The sequence below is a fragment of the Harpia harpyja genome, chromosome 12, assembly GCF_026419915.1.
Source record: "Harpia harpyja isolate bHarHar1 chromosome 12, bHarHar1 primary haplotype, whole genome shotgun sequence".
Classification (NCBI taxonomy): domain Eukaryota; kingdom Metazoa; phylum Chordata; class Aves; order Accipitriformes; family Accipitridae; genus Harpia; species Harpia harpyja.
In genome coordinates, this window is record NC_068951.1 from 5656957 (window position 1) to 5676098 (window position 19142).

The window sequence follows — 19142 nt, forward strand, 5'->3', positions numbered from 1 at the left end:
GTGCGTGGTACAGGGGACATCAGGGCAGTGATTGCTTTTTTTTTTTTTTTTTGGTCCCTGTGTGCATCACAGACACCACAATCAGCATCTCCTGAAAGAGCGGTGTTAAGCTTCGCTGGTAGTTGTTATTACAGCTGCTTGGGCTTTCCTATAAACTTCTTGCCTTTTCTCCCAAGATTTTCTTCACTGCTTGAATCTCAGAGTGGGGGCTTGATTGTGTGTTTGTGTATTATGGAGTTTTTTTGCTAGACTGCTGTGCTGAATACAGATGTGTGGTGTGTTAGGAGTTCATGGCAGGTGATGCCAAGAGTGCCGATAGCATGCCGTGCCCTCCCCTCATCCGCACAGTGGGTGTCCCCAGAGCTGTAACTGGCAGAAGGACGAGGCTCTTGCCTCCACCAGGCTGCTCTTTCCCCAACCGTGCTGATGGCCATCTCCTGCACTCGCTCCTGCCCCGCGGGAGGTGCTGCCCTGCCTGCTTGACCTCCCTGTTCTACAAGAATGATCCGCTTTGCCTCATTCTTCAGCTGGTCCGACCCTTCGTATGGGGAATTACATTCCCTTTCCCTAGTCTTACCAAGTCAAACTTAGTGCTTGTGGTTAATGGCCCAAAACAAGGTTCTCCGTGGTCTTAGGAGAGAAGGTGGAAAGATGTACCTGATGGGAATCTCTTTAGTTCTGCTCATGTTTCCTTTCCAGGTGGGTGGCTGACAGCAGAGCACTGGTGATAAGAGAAAGTGATGGAAGTGAGAAGATTTTTAACCTCCCAGCCCTCTAGCTACCTGCTGCTTTATCCACTAAAAATAGTTGCTAATTCAACCTTCTGGGGAAATCTCAGGCATAGACTAAAGGATTGCTAATATTAGTTGTTGGCTTTGCTGATAAAAACTGGCTGTGACTGCTGAATTCTTTCTCTTCTTGTGCAGCTTAACATTCGTTTGCCTCTGTGGTGAGATTGTAAAGGGAGGAGGAGGAGGAGAGAATGTCTTCTCACTCTTTTCTGTATCATTATCTTGTCTCCTGAAGAGGCTCAGCAAAGCATAGCATGCTGTCTTGCCCCACTCCCATTGTAGGTGCTAGTCTGAAAGCAGAAGTGTACTTCTTCAATACATCAGGGCACTGCTGAATCAAAACATGTTGAGGGAGAAAGATTTTTTTTTTTTTCCTTCTTTTTTTAATTTATTTATTTATTTAAAGTTAGTGGCTTCAGGATAACTCAGTGTTTCTGTAGTTCAGGCTTTAATAAAGTGTGTAGCTTGAGGGCGTTCAGAGGATCTATTTGTCACCAAAAGCCAGAAAGGCTCAGTCAGAACTTTTTGTGAGAAGGGTCTGAGGCAACATCTGTGCTCAGTGTGCCCAATGAATTTAATAGTTTTGTTTGTTTGTTTTTAAGTTTAGCATAGGTAAAGATCTCTGATACCTTTTAATTTGGGATGAGTGATTTTTTTCCTTTTTGAAATTCTGGTTTTATTGAAACATCCAGTGCATGTTTGACATACAGTTTAATTTTAGAAAATAGTCCTGGGAGGAACTTTGTCAGTAAGGAGGAGTGCTGATGTTGTGACAGTGCAGTCTAAACATTGGGATGTGCTACAGGCTTGAAAAAGAAGGTCTTTCTGAGTGTGCATCTGCTTTGCTGGAGCTCAGAAAATTTGCTTTTTTTATATCCCCACCAGCAAAATGGAGAGGTTCCCAGAAATGTGCTTGAGGTTGGGGGGAAGTCCAACTTTAACACAAGCTTTTATAATTCTTGTACCTATAAAAACATAGTCGGGAAAGCCTATTGCTAAAGTGGTCGTGAAACTAGAAGATCACAGGCTCATGCCATGCTGTGTCCAGGTTCTTGGTCACGTTTGATTTCTCTGTGATGCTGTTGTCTTCAGTCGTGCTTAGGTGTGTGCCTGCCTTTGAGTAGCCACTGAAACGTGTCCCTGGAGCAGGGGCTGCAGGCAGCAGTTAGCCTTTGCTTATTCGGTGGAGCAGAAGTAGCTGTGAAGGGCGGTGACTTGGCATGTTCTAGCATTCACCTGCGTTTTGTAACATGGAATTTCTTCAAATATATGGCGGGGCTTTTTACTCTATTATTATTTCCCAGTCCTTGTCCCTTAAAGGAAGGGAATAAGTAATTAGTTTTGGTATTTGTTTAAGGAGAGAAAGGAACTGAGAAGTTCCTAGTCTCTTATTCAGTTGAAGAGAACAAGCCAATGTCTTTTTCAAGGCACAGAGCTGCTGGGGTGCATGATGCCAGGGACTCTCCCATCCTGTCTTATCATATTCATCAACCATCCTGTTGACTGTAGAATTGTTTCTGGCTTTCTTCAAAGTCTGTATGACTATCTTATCAACTCTGAGAAAAGCAGGAACCCTTAACTATGCAACAGGATGGCTTAAATGCAAAATCTGTAGTGTGTCTCCCTTTTTCCATGAGCCACAGCATCTTTTAGAAAACTATTGGAAGATGTTCTTGGAAGTATGAGCTGTTCCACAGAAGTTCAGAACTCTTTATTGCCCCTTTCCAGAAACCTCTCTCCTCATGTGACTTTAGAAAGGGCAAAATCAAGGCTGTAAGTGATGTCTGAATTCAACAGCATTACAGTTTTGCTTGTAATTTATAAGTCTTTGAGAGTTAATTATCATACAACTCATAGACCATAGTTATACGATTTCTTAATCTGTTACGTACACTAATTTTCTTTGGGCTAACTGCTGAAGGGATACATTTGTTTCTGCAGGGCATCAGCTGTGTCTGAACCACAAAGCACAGGGTTAACAGAGTCCATAATTATAGAGATGCGTGGGCTTGCTGTATTAATCGCCGTTTAGAAATGTGGATCTCTCATCTTGACTTTCAAATTGAAAATATAGCCATAGGTTAATCCCCTCTGCCTGCTCAGGTTCCACCTCTGCAGGCAGAGTGGCACCAGTCATATGTTCTGCTTTTCAACATTTCTCTGTTCATGTTGTTCTCAGTTATGCTTTGAATGTTTGCAGTGCTTATATGGGACGGAGGCGGGGAGGAGTTCTTTACCAACAAAATAATTCAGTCTAAATCGCTTCCTTGCAAAAGAACAGAGCATGCATTGAATGCCTTGAACCTCTCTTGTTCTATTGTGTTTCTGCTTTTACAGGCAATAGAGTTTTCCTTATTCACGGTTTGTCTTTCCCCTTGCAGCATAAGCGAAAGCTTCCTCACTGTGAAAGGTGCAGCGCTCTTCCTGCCACGAGGAAATGGGTCGTCTACTCCCAGGATCAGTCACAGGCGTAACAAGCATGCAGGTAATATGTTGTATCTGACAGCTGAGGCTTGTCTGCTCACTCTTGTTTCCGAGTCCACCTTTCTTGAGTTTGTTCTCACCAGATGACACACGTTTCTGTTTACACCAGCTGTGTATTAAAGCTAGACCTGCCAGTCTCAAGACTGTGATATTTAATGCTGATGGAAAAAAAGGTTTCCGTACTCTCTTGTTTATCCTGCAAAATCAAACAAATGAATGACATCAAGGCAGCAATCATGACATCAAGGAGAGCTGAGAACAACTACCCCCCCCCCCCCCCCCCCAATATCGTCCTCTAATTTTTGTATGAGAGGGGCTGGAGGATTGCCATCAAAACCTTCATGCATTGCACTGGGAAACTTGAGGTTATGATACAGGATGAGTAATTGTCCTTCCTGATCTGAAAGTAACCAGTTATGATGGAAGAAAGGGAGGAGACTTGTGGTGGTAAAGAAACCTCTGAGCAAAGTCAGTGTGACTTTTCAGATGGGTGAGCAGAGTGAATAATACAGAGTTGGTCATAATTCCACCCCCTTTATCTGCTGGAAGTTTGGTACGTGTTTTTGCTTTGACTCTTTGTTTGAAAAGTCGGTCTGAATAATGAAAGTTAAACATTTCAGGGTAGGTTGTTTTTCATTGTGTATATGGTGCTTATTCACTGATGGTGTTTTACAGGGATCAGATAGTGTGGAGTTTTTCCCTTCCATTAAACAATCAGCAGGAAAAAAACAACACTGAGACGTTCAGATTTTTGCATATGGGACAGAGGCAGAAACATAGAGATTGGAGTCAACTTTCTTTGCCAAAAAGTGACGACCAAAAGGTGGTTTGGTTTGGTTCCGGGTGTGGATTTCTTTGTGCTTTGATACCATCAGACTGTCATCCAACTCTATATCCGGCAGAGTTACCTACCTGATGACTGGTCCACCTCAAAATCTGTTTACAAACATCTTTATAGGAAGAGTTTAAGTCAAAAGGCAGTTAATTACATACTTCCACTCAGACATAGTACAAGCAGCACCCAAATTGGTTTGAGTGAGATGCATTAATTACCAGTTGTCAGAAGAAAATAAATTGTTCGGAAACTTAATTTAAAGCTGGCCTTTCTGGTTGAGACTGAAGTGAAATGGTGTTCAGCGTGCAAAATAGAGTTAGCAGTCTTTTAAAAGTTTATCTTGACCTGTCTTGGTTTTTAATCTCTCCAAAGTCCTCTGCATAATAGAAGCCCAGGTCAGTTGCTGTCTTGGCTTTACCTTGCAGAGGAGACGCGCTGGATGGGTTTCCTTGTGAACTTGTGCAAGGCAGCACAAACAGCTTTTGAATCTCTCTTGTTGCCTCATCTACTTGCTACAGCTGACTTGCATGAGGTCTGGAGACCTTGCTGGAAAGTAGTTGCTCGTCTAATCAGCCCAGAGCTTTTGGAAGCCAGATTGCCAAAAAAGCAAATACAGTGTGTTGTAATTGCTTACAACAAGACGTATTGTATTGAAGAGGCTGGCTTGCCTAAGGGGGTGGGATTTTTATTCTTAGAAGACTCTCTTTATTCCTGTCTCTGCAACTTACGGGGTGAGATTTAATGAGGCATCAGTACTTGTCCTTTCCTTGGTTTCCCTGCTTGTCAAGTGATGTGAATGGTATAGTATTTTTTTATGGTGCTTGGAGATTTCACTGAAAAGAGACCTTTGTATGAGTGTGCACCATCTTTCTTTTCTGTGAACTTTTCTAACATAACTATATGCCAGCAGACCAAGACACTAAGGGATCAGTGGTGTCGCCTTCCTGAGCAAAAGATCTGTGCCACCAAAATTAAAACAGTGATGTAGAGTGTGTGGCTCTGAGAGGTGAACTGGCCATTAGCCGTGAGCTGGCTGGCAGAGTGTGTGGCAAAGAAAACTGTCTCCTTTCTTGGACTCTGATAATCTGTGCTCAACTTTCATTCCCATGTGTGTGTGGTGACTTATCTCTGGCACACAAAATTAGAAGGGGGGTGGAGAGCGGACATAACTTTGCAGTATGAAATTGCTGCCTATGGATGCAGTAGTGTTTCAAGTGGCTACGAGAGCATTTTCTGGGAAGGTTGACTAACCTTCCTGACCTGCCTTTCTAATTCATCAGAGGTGCTAGAATCCAGCATAAAGAGTAAATGCGTAACAGGAAATAATTAATGTTCACACCCATTTCTTTAATCATATCATCTTCAGCAATGGAAATCACTAGTTGGCAGATTGGCTAGATATGGTACCAGCTGTCCACACTCCTCTTGCTGGGCAGTCCCGCACCCTGTGCCACCTGGCAAACGGGCTGTGTTCTGTAGGATGGTGGGCTTGCTTTTGCGCTCCAACAACACTGGAAGAGGCCATAAAAGGATGGAACTTCCCTGGGGCTTTTGCCATCTCTGGGATACTGTAAATCACTTTTAAGATCCCACCCTAGCTGATGCTTTGCACCTAGCCTGCCAGCTCGAAGGAAACAAAAGCATCTACTTGTTGCTGGACAATGTGATAGGAAGCAGCAGTCTGCCATGAATGCCAGCAAAGCCGATAGCTCTTCATAGGACAGGATGTGATAGCTTTGTGCTGGTTCTGGCATGTTAAAACTTTTCCTTTGCTTTTTCTTAATCCAGGAAGCTTACAAAATGCCTTGTGTCTTTCGGGCTGAAAATGCTGCAAGTCAATTAAAGCTGGCCAAGGAAGCAATACTTTACTTTCTAGCTCTGGAGCTCCCAAGGCTGGTAGGGCAGACTGGGGAACAGGGAGGAGTGCAATAAACTTTCTGAGAATGAGGGATAGTGGAGCTCCTTGACTGATCCTTGCAGAAAGTGTCGTCTTAGAAACTTGCTCTCTTTTTTAAGTATTGAGATAATCCAGTAGTCCTGGTGGTGTGTTTTAAAGTCTGGAAACTTCAGCTCTTAAACTGGTTCCTGATGATGAATTACTGGCAGCAATAGGTGGGAACTGTTACGTTTTGGGGAGAGGAAAACTGAGGTGAGCATCTTTCATTTCAAGCTGCCTAAGACATGTAAATGCCTCATGAGTCAAATACTTGTTGGGCTCCTCCAGGCTGCAGGCAGGAGGTGCTGCCTGAAGCAGAGGGACCTTTGCCTGTTCAGTCGATGGTTCTCCATGATTCCCACCGCACTAGCAGCTGAAACTTCCTGGAACTGAGCAGTATCGCCAGGATTTTGCACTGGTGTTGATGTGGGGAAATCCTGTCTCCCACTGCACCCCTGTGAGGACAAACATCTGATGGATGAGCTGGCCTTTCCTGTGTTACCTATCTCCCTGAATAATTGCTGTTTAGCGAGGCACATGCCAGCCGCTCCAGCGCTGGGAACAATGTCCTTGGGCAGGAAGGAGCTTCAGGTGCTTGTCACCACTGGTACTTCGTATGTGACTTCCCTAGCACTGCAGAGTGCCTCAATTTTTCCCACCCCCAGTTAAAAATGCAGTCCTAGGGCATTGACTCGTTCTCCATATGCTGAAATGTGTTTCAAGGAGGAAGGAAGGGGACAGCAGGGAATGCCGTGTCCTGCATAGCCCACTCCACACAAGGTTGCCTCTGTCCCATCAGGAGAGAGGCTGCAGCAGCCCTTCAGCCCTGCTGTTCCACCAGCTATAAAAATAATTTGGAAACTAGGTACCATGCTCTTGCTGGGCAGTGTTTCTTTCCTTCCCTGTCCCTTTTGTGGCACTTCAAGATGCTGCTTCGTGTCTGAGGTTTCCTTATTTCTGAAAGTTCGTGAAATAGCATGGATTCTAGCACCACCGATGAATTAGAAAGGGAGGTCAGGAAGGTTAGTCAACCTTCCTAGAAAATGCTCCCATAGCCACTCGTGCTGAGTACTTGCTCCGGCATTTGTGCTCTTCCCCGCAGTCTTGCCTAAACTCGGCTTCGTGTCTGTGGGGGAGTGGGAGAGGGTAGAAGAGTAAAGGCTCCTCTTCTTCCCGTTCTGTGCCACCCACCTGGCAGCCTTGCACTCTCCTTTCTGGGAATGTAGATTAATTTTCCGGGTAATGATTGAAAAAACAGCCCATTGCTGGAGGTGTTATTGCTTACTGACACTCGGAAGGTAATGTGCTTGCTTAGCAGAGAAACTCTTGGCTCTCTACGGGCCAGGGCGTAGTGCTGAGAAGTCAGTGTGGTAGGACCAACAGAAAGGTATCTCACTTGTCTTTCAAATGCTTGGTGCTTTAGGAACCTGGGACACTCGGGTCTTTTTAAGAAGACTTTAAAGTTACTGTGTGACTGATTTCCCCCCCCCCCCCCCCCCCCCCCTTTCAATTTTCCTCAGCCCCACCAGTCAAAGTGTAGCAAGCATTTTCTAGGAAAAATTGTAGATGCTTGATTTTTCAGGTGGGAATTCTTAGCCACTTTTGGGTGGAGTTGGTACATAAGCATATGTGGGCACATGCTGCTCTAAGATGGGACTAAATCTCACTTCAAAGGGGATACTCTTGTCTAGGTAGTAGTTCTGCACTAAGTAATAAGGTGGTGTAAAAGAAACGGCAGATTCCTGATTTGAAGCACGTGGTAGAATGAGATGTTGAACCATGGGGCGAGGTCTATTTCTACCTAGTTTTCCTTGTCTTTTAAAGGAACAGAGAGTACCAAAATGCTTTTTATTTCAGTTAAAAAGATAACAGGATTTAGCAGGAGGGAGCATGGTAAGATGGGAACAGGTGAGCACACGGAGCAAAGAACAGCTGACTAAGAGATGGAGTTTTGTCATCTCTGAGTGGGTGGAAGTGACAACGCTCATGGTGACGTGTCAGGTTTCTTGGTGGATGTTTGCTCTGGCTGGACAGCCAGGAACTTGCATGTGATTTAAAACTATTTTTGTGCATTCACCTTTCCCTCTTGCCTGCAGGGGATCTCCAGCAACACCTGCAGGCCATGTTCATACTGCTCCGCCCAGAAGACAACATCAGACTGGTAGGCTGGCTTTTTGCTTATCTGCTGTTAACAAATATAAAGGTTAAGTTCCACTTGACAAATACACCTGTGTAACTCCTGAAAGCAGTGGTGCGTATATGTTTGAGTGGTTTCATCAGTGAGTTTGGGGAGTCGTCTTTGCAACCACAGAGGTAGAAAAGTAGCTAATTAAGAAAGGCCTGCTTATTTGGGTGTTCAGTGAGACAAATTGTATGGCTAGAAGACTGCCTTTGTCTGAACCAAATACTGAATATTTATGCTCTCAAAAAGTACTGTAACTGCCAGAGAAGCTGGGTAAATTAGCTTGGTGTCCTGTTTAAATCAAGAGTAGGTGACTTATGTCTGACCAGCATGAACACCTGCCCTTCTGTGTTAGTTCAGTTGTGTTGCTCACTCTGCTCTCTGAACTTGTTGCATCCCAAAAGACCATGGCTTATCAGGAAGGAGCATGTAGGATTCCCACGTAGCTATGCACCTGTATTGAACTTTGTCTTTCTGCTTTTCTGCGTTGTTGCCTCCTATAATGATGTAATGAGAATTAGGCATTGCTGTTCATAGCACTGATGCACAGTCCTAAAGACCTCTAGAAGCCACAGAAGAGCAGTGAGGAATTTGTCTAGGACATGTTGAAGTGCTCTGCAAGGTCAGGCATGACTGCAGTGTATCTGTATCTCTCATCACTCAGTAGCCTGAAGTTTCTTTCCTGTGTTGTGTTAGTGCATCTTAGCAATGTATGCCCAAAGTAGGACTGTCCGCATCAGAAGTGTTATTCTGGCACCTCTGGTTTGCTGAATCCTCCTGAGCTGTGCTGGAGCTGGACTGATCATATGAGTATAGCTAGGAAACAGCTAAGATTTCTGTGGAATGCTTTAACTTTAAAAACGACCACCAAAAATAATTTGCCAAAAGCAATCTTTGTAAGCAAACTAAAGGACCTACTCTTAAACTTTGCCAGGCACACCTTGCTGTCACTAAAATTTCAGTGAAAGTGATGGGATTGGGGGTGCTCAGTGCTTTTCAGAATCTGAGCCAGGGTTAGAACATTGGAAGCTATTGAACAAGTCATTGTTCAGCAATATCACTGGCTACATTGTGCGATTTGGGACAAATTAGCCTTACAGCTGAATAAGGACTTTGTGGGTTGAGACATAAACCCTTTTGTTCAGAGCTACATTTGGAATGCTGAAATCTTGCATGAGGTTAAGTTCGATAGTCTACTTGAATTTAATTGATTCTTGACGAACGAAGGGTGTGCAGAGCTGCAATAGACTCTCTCATAAAATAGTAGATACAAATGAGATTTGAAATATAAACAGTACTGAGAGAAATGCATTATCTTCTTGGGTTGGCTGCTGTCATTTGGAGGGCAGACTTCACAGCTCAGAGGGCAGCTGAGGAATCTAATCGTCTATAAACCTACACTTAAAATTTAGAACAACTCTTTTTTCTGTTGGAGCTATTGGCAGAGTTTTTTAGCCTTCCATGAGAGCAGGATTAGAGCAATGGTACCAGTGTAAGATGAGTAGGAAGGAGGAAAATGAGTTAAGAGTACAAACTGATTGAACATATTCCTGTAGCTTAGCAGAGTGGGGACTTGTTCACTTACATGTGTTCAGTAATAAAAGAAGTCTTCAGAAAGTTGGGCACTTTTTTTTTGTCTTCAAATCAAATATCCCAATGAGAAATGTGTTCCTGTGTGAAACACCTACTGTCATGTAGCATGAGAAAGATGAAAGGTCAGTATGAACTTCCTTCTTGGAATGTGCTGTTCAGAAGGGCTGGTAAGATACCACATCATACTTCTGACGAAACAAGAATGCAGCAGAAGATAAAGTCGGCTTGTGTTTAGGTGAGCCTAAAACCTAAGAAAAATGTTGCTGGCCCTGAAAGGACTACAGGGGATGACTTGTTCATGAACAGACTATAAATAACCTTCCCAAATTGAGGAGAAAGCTGGCTCCATGTGGATGAGCTGTTGAGAAAGAACCTTCCATCTCATCACAGTCCTTGAAGCTAGGCCATCCTTCCTAGATTGACTGGGATTTCAAATATCTTCATTTAAAAGGCATCAGACCACTTGCGTGATGTGCTCCTGCTGTTGGGTGAGCATATGAAGTAGTGCTTAATGAAAAGGTTAGAGACTAATTTGTGATTTGAGGGGCATGTTGGAGCTCTAATAGTAACTTTTGAGGTTGGCTAGTTTACAGTGTCAAGTTTGCTGTTTTATTATTCCAGTAAGTTTAGCAAAACACATTATCTGCTCCAGTCATGGTTCTTTGCTTTGTGGTAAGGGTATAAGTGTTGAACCTAGAGAACCACAGTAAGTCATGCCCTGTTTGTCTTAATTGGCCCTCTGAAAATCCCACCCGACTGACTTGAAGCTGCGTGACCTTTGTTCGCTGTTTGTCTAGCCCTGTTCTAAAGGGTCTTGCATTAAGACCACACTTCCCATTACTGCTAGCCAAATTGGTTTAGCAAAGTAAGTTAGATTATGTTAATCCTCTTGCTGCTGGACTGTCTTCAAGAGAAGCAGAACAGAACTCATGTGGGGATGTCCCGGACACAGGGCAGCTGTTGTCCGCCTGCTCCCATTTTAGGCAAGTCTATCTTTCTGTTTGAGGTTTGGTTCCTAATGTAGATAATGACTTTAACCACCAAGACTTTGGTGATTGCTTGCTCTTCTAGGTTGAAGAGCACCCTTTCTGTTTTGCTACAAGTGGTTAGTTGTAGAAACAGCCGTCTTTGGCAGAATTTGCACCTTGAAGGACTGACCACTTTGATCCTCCGTGTTTCCAAAGGAATCCCAGTGACTCAAGGAGCAAGAAGGAAAATAAGGCTGGTTTTAGCATGACTTATCCTAAAGAGATGGGGTGGGGCACAGTCTCTCGCTGTACAGAGCACGTCTGTCTGCTGGCATCAGCATTTGGGTAGTTTCTGTTAGTCTTCGGTCCCATTGGACAAGTCTAGAAGACACAGTCTCCTGCCTGCACTTGCTATTCCACCCCCATCACTAGAGCTGCTGCTCCCTGCAATGCCACTGGGAAGCTTTCCCTGCTGCTCTCAGCATAGTCTTCTGCGATAGAGCACTCTGGTGAAATAGCAAGCTCTGTTTTAGCTGCCATGCACTGTTTTAACCTTTGTTGTAGACTCAGCCACATCTTGTGGCTGAGACTTACTGGCTAGCGGACAGGTGAGGTGTGAGGAGGTCAGAGGTGGCTTCCTCTAAGCTAGGAGATGCCATTCTGGCCTCAAGACCAAGTTAGAAAGAACTAAAGGAGCATATTGGGAAAAGCAGCCTAATCCTGAGAGATCCCACACAACAGTTATTTTGTGAGGGTTTTTTTAAGGATAAAATGACTGTTCGAACTGGGCTTTCTGAGCCATGAACTCCTGTGGGCCACCAAGAAGTGTCTACACAAGCAGTGGCTTGGGAGGGCTGCTGGTCTTGAGGAATTCAGGTTCAGTTTGTGAAGGATATCAAACACCCCTTGGAGCTTCAACCGTTGGGTTGCAAGGAATTTGGCAACTGGGTCTTGTCGCAGCAGGCAGGTGTCTGTGCAGCACGGGGCAAGGCTGGGCTGTGACAGCTCCTTCTTGCCTGTGTTTGTTCTCTGCAGGTCCTGCTCAAAGTTCAAGCAGCAGTTTAACAATATGGTAAACATTGAGGCCAGACAGCACCTTGGGGTTGGATTAGGCTGTCCAAAGTTAAGGTTCAGTATACATAATCAAGACACTTCCTTTCTAGGGATGTCCTAGTTTCTCTAGTTGGGATCCTGTGACTAAAGTAACAGCAAATGGCTTGGAACAGAGTCCAGAAAGTGTTGCAAGTAAAGATTGCCTACTGCAGATGTTTATAGGCAAAACTTGCAATGCTGGGCTCCCTTCCCTGGGCTCCTCGCTAACCTGCAGTCTGTTAGTAAGAAGACTTGCTGGAGTGACTTTAGTTCTCACTTCCTCATGGCTTCTGGAGGAGCATTATACTTCAGTGTAGCCTTTCAAGAGCTTCAGTGTTGGTCTGACATTCACAGCTTAGCTGCACAGCTGCTTTCTGAATGCTGTCAGTAGTATTTGATTTGGGGGAGTTTGGGGTGAAGTTCAGGCATCCTGCTAGATCTCTCTTTTGGCACTGGGGTGCACGTGGTTGTGGTAGGAGCAAGGAGGCACAATGACTCTCACCTTTTCTGGACAATCTGAATCCAGCTATGGGTACAGCTTAGTAATAGGGAAATCTTTTCCTGCCAGGTGTAAGGCAGTAAGGTTGCTTCTGCACTGGGGAAGTTGCTAGAAGAATTCAAAGGACCAGCAGGAAACCACATATGAATTAGATCCTAGTTTTCTGTCCAGCTTCCTGGGAAGGTGGTGGAAAGAGTCTCTTTGGAGCTGTTGTAGCACACAGTAGTTTAAAGGAAAGCCCTAGCTCTTTGGACAAAGCCCTCTGAGAGGTGAAGAGCACGTTCAACGCCTGTCTGTCTTGCTGAACACATAATGATTCGTGAAGCTCACTAGGCTGGGACCAGTCAAAGGACTGTGGCAGCCAGCCTCGTAGGCTGCTGTTTAAGCGTAGCCTTGGTGGGACAGAGCAGGCCTACAGCAAGATGAGCAGAAGGCACCAGGAACATCCCAACTGTTCAGGAAAGCGCTGTGTGAGAAGAGTAAGTCGCTTCTCCCTCTTCTGCTGGTTACCCAGCTGAGAAGTACGGGCCATCCGTACTAGTGCAAACTGCATCACTGCTTCTGCGCCTGTCACTCAGCATGAAAAAGTGGCTTGTAAAAGTAATAATGTGTGTTTTGCTGGCTGCACTGCTGATCTCTCTCCTTCCTTTCTTTAGGCTGTAAGACTGGAAAGTACCTACCAGAACCGCACTAGGTACATGGTGGTAGTGTCCACCAACGGCAGGCAAGACACCGAAGAGAGCATTGTCCTAGGAATGGATTTCTCTTCCAATGACAGGTACTCACAGTGTCCAGATGGCGGAAGTCCTTGTGTGCACCCACATGTCAAGTCAAATGTAGAAACCACTGTCTGGTGTCCATCCTTTCTGTGGATAGACTGCTTCAGATTTTCCAGTCTAACACCTTTCTTGAGATCCAGAATTCCCCTTTTATTTCTTGAAAGGAGGTGGCAAATGGGAAGGCAACAGTGCAGGTCAACATTTCCTCCATTCCTCCAAGCCTCAGACTTGTGTGAGGACATTAAGTGCCCTTAAGTGTCTTTGAATGGTGAGGTCCCTAAGCCCTCACATGCATAGAAAAAAAAGCTGCAATTAGAGAAGCTGGACATCAGGGTTCAGGAGAGCAGCTAATAAGAAAGTGACTGCCAGGCAGCCCCTTGCCAAGGTCATGGCACAAAGGGCCTGATGGGAATGTCAGAGTTGCTGATGGCAGATTTTACGCAACGTGTGCTCTCACCGGACATCAGTATGTCATCAGGGTTTAGTGCTTTTGCTTCATTCATTTAAATTGCTGCTGACATCTCCAAAAGGCTGCAGAATGTGGCTGGGAAGGAGCTCTTGCTGCTGGAGTGACTATAAGCCAGGAGGCAGCAGCCCCAGCAGCTTCAGGGGCAGAAGCTTCACATTTAGAAGGGGACACTGGGTGCTTTGGAGGGGGCATGGAGGCACATGACTCTTTTAAAAAAAGAGTGGTATGTAAATCTTGGCCTATGTGGGGAAAGAATCACCTGGATATTCAAATGATTTTGGAAGGATTCATACATGTGCTTACTTCTAGCACAATTGCTACAGGAATGAGTCTTGCTTTTGACCCTAGGTGGAAGAAATTACTTGCAGGTAGCTAGCAGGGTCACTAGAAAATCTGTTTGAACTGTTTGACTAAGAGGTTGCCTTCCAAAGAGCCTGCTGATCACAACAGCCACCATGCTTAATTTCAAGTGCCTTGGTTTGGATGCTTAGCTCAAGTGATGCCTGCTAAAAGGGGGGACCAGCCTGATGCTGCCACTGGCTCCTGTCTCCCTTCCTGTGCATATGTGCCCAGCTGTATCTCAGAGATGCTCTTGCGGTAGTGGAAGAATAACTTGTCCTTGCACAGGTTGCTGTGAGCTTGGAGCTCACTATTGGCTGTGATATACCAGCACAGCCACCTTTGATAACTGAGAGCTTACTGGTATTCAGTCTCTAATAACATAGCAGGGTCATTTTAGCTTTCTGCTAGAGTTACTTAGGTTCTGGATGGTCAGTCTGATGCACCCTCCCCTAGCCCACTTGGTATTTATAACTCAATGTAGACTTGTTGCTATGGTCTCTGATAAGCGCTTGCTGAACAGTATCACTAAAAATACCCTGGCCACCTTGGGAAGCCGTTTAAAAACACATCTTTCCATGAGCTCATCTCATGTTGTCAACAAAAATAGCTGCGTGCCGCAGTGTCTCCTTGTGCTGGGCACCAGTCGCTCCAAGGCATGTGCATTTACAGGGCTTCGTGTCTGCTGACCCTCTGAAGCCTTGAGTCTTGCCCTCTTCCCCCACTTCTCATGAGCTGCAGAGACTGACAGGGGTGTTAGGGCTTGTGGAAATTTGAGTGCAGCTAGTGCAAAGCATAAGAGCAGGAGACAGTTGAATCCAGTTCTTCTTCAAGATGCTGCTTTAATTGTGGACCACTTCTAAAGCTTTGAGGTTCAGCTTTTTCATTTGACAACCTGGTGCAGGTTATGTTGGGGTTCCCCTGCCCCTGACTTTTTTCCATCGCTTGACTCTGCTTTTAACTTAAGCTTTTCGCTTAGCCTTACCGAATGCAGGTGCCTGTGAGGGCAGAGAGGTCAAAGCAGCTGAGAGGGGTGGGATTGCCAAGAGGTGTCTGTCTCAGCTGGCTGTTGTGCTCATCCTCGAGGTGTGGGAGGGTGAAGAAGGGGTAGGAGTCAACAACGGGTGATAGGCTGTGATTGCTAACCTACCATGCTGCCAGTCACCCTGCTATTACACTATACTGATCCCAGTTCCCAGCCGCTGTGGCTGAGGGACAAACAAGAAAACAAAGCTGTGCATTGCAAAATCAGAGCTAGAACCAAACCACTTGAGCCTGAGAGGAACTAATCTGTGAGCTGACTGAAGACTGTGAGCCCCCTCTGACCTTCCGCACAAAGCTTGCTGCTTCTGAATCCTGTTTGCTCTTCTCCTGGGCATATGTTAACCCTTTAAGCTTGCTTGAAAGAGTACTGCTGTACCCTGTGTGTGGTTGATGATCCTTGCCAGACACCTGTAGAACAACACTGGCACTGTTTGCCCTGAAGCAACCATGGGATTTTTCTTTTTTTTTTAATGAGTACAAAAATATGCAATCATTGTGATGAAATTAGAATAATAGCATGGTGCTGTAGCAGATGGGCTGACCTTCTCTTTCTTACTACAGTAGCACTTGTACAATGGGCTTGGTGCTGCCGCTGTGGAGTGACACCTTGATCCACCTGGACGGGGATGGGTGAGTGTCTTTTGTATGTTGTAGGTCAATAGCAGAGGGTCTCCATGTGTGAGCTTATAGCATGGTATATGGGGAAGGATTCAAACGATTGCAGAGCCCTAACAGGTCCAGCAGACCTCCTGCTGTTGACCTGTATCGGGTTAGTAGGCTCAAAGGGCCTAAATCACAGTGGTTGTGACAGGAAACACCAATAATTGACTTATCTGTGAATAAACATTGCACTGAGACAGTGGCTTATGTGTGTGTTTAAGCTGGAGTAAAGGAGCTTTTACTGGTGAGTGGGTGTGTAGTGAAAGCTCCTTAAAGGGATCCTATTATGTGTTCCTCCATCACGCTTGCAGCAGGCAGTGTTCAGCTGAACATAAAATGAGAATGATGATTCTCTGCCAAATAGACACCTGACTTGCAGACTCCTGTTTGTGCCAGTTACAAAGGCTGTCCAGTGAGTGCAGTGCATGGAATGACTTTTCTTTCCTTGGTAGCTGCCCCAGGATCACTTTAGCTGGACTCTGTTGCTCCCAGCTGTGGCACTGAATTTGTGTTGCCAAGGTAAACAGTACAGCCCAGCACTGTCCCACTGTCTTAGTTTTGTTCCTGAACAGCAGCTGCTTAAAAAAAGTTATCTTAGAGCTTTTAGCGTGCTATTTTGATCTGTTTTCTAGCTGAACTCAGCGTTGTTTGTATAGGGCTAGTCCTTTGCTGTTCTAATGTGCTACAAACTATCACTTATTAACTAAAAAGTGGCTTTTGGGACACATTTTTACTGTGCTTTTTTTCTTCTCTCCAGAGGGTTCAGCGTATCAACAGATAACAGGGTTCATATATTCAAGCCAGTGTCTGTACAGGCAATGTGGTAAGTACTTGCTATAATCTGTCCCAGTGATACTTCCTCCAAGGTGTTTTGGCTGCTTGAGCTTTTAAAAAGCAGGTGCTGCTTTGCGTTATTGGTATCTTGAGACCTACTTGAGCAGCCAGAAGTCTCCTTCAGAGACAGGGAAGGAAACCAAAGAAAAAAAAACCATGCAAGTGCTGGTATACAGCAGTGAGTTTATAGTACTGTTGCAGCCATGCCGCCTTCTCAGCCGGGGGCAGGAAGGAATAGGGTACTTTTCCTTGCAAAAGGCTGCTGCTTTGAATCTCTCCGAAGCAGAATTGCTTTGAGCATATGTTTGAGATTTACTTTTTTTTGTCATAAATAAGGAAGTACATGTTGCATGTATTTTGGGAGTCTCTGTCTCCACTGAGACATGTTCATTGTGATAGCGAGAAAGAAAGAGAAGCTGCCTGCGTTTTTCATTCCTTTTAGGGTGGTTCATGTAAGAATGTATTGGCCATGAAAGTATTTCTGGCTCAAGCTTCTTTGCATTGCCGAAATACATCCCCTGTCAGGGTGTCATGCTACTGTGTCACCCCAGTGATTTTGACCTGGATCCTTCTGATCCCAGTCAAAGATTTAAAACAAGCTAAAAATAGGAGAGGGGGATTTGTTTCCCAGCAGCAGCTGAAGAAACTTCTGACATCCCTCATGCAGTGAGAGAGGGCAAACACCTAAACACCTCAGTAAAGTCAAGTCCTAAGCCCCTGGGTGTGCAGCTCTCCATGTCTCATTGCTGGGTGTCCCTGCCCTGCATGCAGGGGAGCTGATGGCACAGTAGGAGCTGTCAGAGCACCCTGTCTTGGACACAAATTCTGCGCATCTTATTTATGGCTTAGGTAGTTGCAGCAGGTTTTGGAGCCAGAGACACAGGTGCCTCTGCCCTCTGAATTGTGGGAACCTTCACTGCTATCCAGGCTTGTCTTGGCATACTTCAGTTAAGACGTGCAAGCTCTTGCAGCATGTGGTTATCCACACCCTTGCAGGACAGCCTAACACTGGGGTTTGTACCAACTGATGGGATGTGAGCAGCATCCTGGATTTGGCTGCTGCTTTATGCTTGTTACCAGCCTGAGGAAGAAATTATAATCCTGCAAGTATTTTTCCCTTTCTAGGTCTGCTCTGCAGAGTTTACATAAGGCTTGTGAGGTGGCACGGAGCAACAATTACTACCCAGGGAGCCTCTTCCTCACGTGGGTCAGTTACTATGAGAGCCATATCAACTCCGACCAGTCATCAGTCAATGAGTGGAACGCCATGCAAGATGTCCAGTCCCACAGGCCTGACTCACCCGCCCTCTTCACAGACGTGTAAGTTGCTCTGGCTCTGCTAAGCCAAAGTGTTTGGCTGTCAAGCACTGCAGTCGCCAAATGAGGAGACAGTTTCCACAAGAGGTGACTCTTAATTAGGTATTGATGAGGAGAGGTTTCCTGTTCCAGGTAATAAGCAGACCCCTAGTTAGGTAGACACCAGCACTGGAAGTTTAGCCCTCCTGGGGCTCCATTGCATCTCCTCCAGCCTCTGTTTTCAGTCTAGTTGTTTACCTTGGGCTTCAGGCTCACAGATCTTGGCTTTTGCAAGCTAAGTTCTGTGTTACTAGTGAGAGAGAGGTGTGGTATATTCTAGTACCTAGGCCTTCCTCTTTCGTAGTTTTGTCCTCTGGTTTCCAGGCCTGGTGTCTCCTGGAAGGAACAGGTTTCTCTGGACTTTGCTCTTATGCTGGTGTGTGTCTGAGCACATTTAGAATAACGTGGTCTTTTTTTCCATACTCAGTTCATTTTGCTGTAAAGTGAAGTGTTTACCTATGGACTTCTGAGACTGTGAGCTTGGAAGCATCCTCATAGGCATCCATCTGACACACCTAAGAATGGGGACAAAGAACAATGCAGTCTTTCATCATTCTGAGGAGCTCTGCAAGTGTGGAACAGGACAGTGTATGGGTCCCAAGCTGTCTCCAGCTAAATGCTTGAATGTCTGGTGATATATGGTCCAAAACAGTGGCTGAGGTAGGCAGGTAGACAGTTTGGAAAGGCAAAATTTATAGGCTGTATCAACACTCAAGGTTTACAACCCCTGTAATTAGTAATTGCTGATGGTACTGATACCATATAACCTCAGAGGCAGTCTGTGTCCAAATGTGATGCCAAGCATGAGGGCTTAGTTGCCTGGTTTGTAGTAGGAGAAATGACTTCACTAGTCCCAGCTGCTTTCCCAGTATAATAGTGCCATTGGTTGATTTATGCTCTCAGATATTTCCTGTTGTTCAGTGGAGTTCAGTGAGTGAATAGTAATGCTAAGCAGTTGTTCAGCTGTGAACAAGTCTTCACACTTGATTGTTTTTTAATATACAAGGAGGGTGGCTGAAAAGTTTTGGCAGGCTGTCAGATTAATATTCTTTTGTAGCTTTTCATATATAAATTTTATGTAACCCACCCTTCCGCTGGTGGCAGCAATTGAATGATTGCCTGAGGACACCTAGACAGCATTCTCTTAATTGAGTCCTGAAATAATGCGTGAGGTTAAAAGCACCATGAACTTTCATGATTTTTATTTGTGAACCACCAGTTGGACACTTGTAAAGCAGAGAAGCGTCTGTGCAGTCACCATCCTGGCAGTCTTCCAGAGAA

The 19142-nt window shown here is 45.1% G+C and overlaps 1 protein-coding gene across 3 annotated transcripts in view; it reads left to right on the forward strand.

The window, feature by feature from the left end:
* The window catches only part of SSH2 (slingshot protein phosphatase 2), a 105049-nt gene that overhangs the window by 64870 nt on the left and 21037 nt on the right, over positions 1 to 19142 (forward strand). For all 3 annotated transcript variants that reach the window (XM_052804963.1, XM_052804962.1, XM_052804961.1), the window contains 6 exons: positions 3173 to 3276; positions 8143 to 8207; positions 13037 to 13158; positions 15573 to 15641; positions 16429 to 16494; positions 17631 to 17825. In XM_052804963.1, coding sequence (XP_052660923.1) covers positions 3173 to 3276; positions 8143 to 8207; positions 13037 to 13158; positions 15573 to 15641; positions 16429 to 16494; positions 17631 to 17825 — 621 coding nt within the window. The remainder of the gene's footprint in view (positions 1 to 3172; positions 3277 to 8142; positions 8208 to 13036; positions 13159 to 15572; positions 15642 to 16428; positions 16495 to 17630; positions 17826 to 19142) is intronic.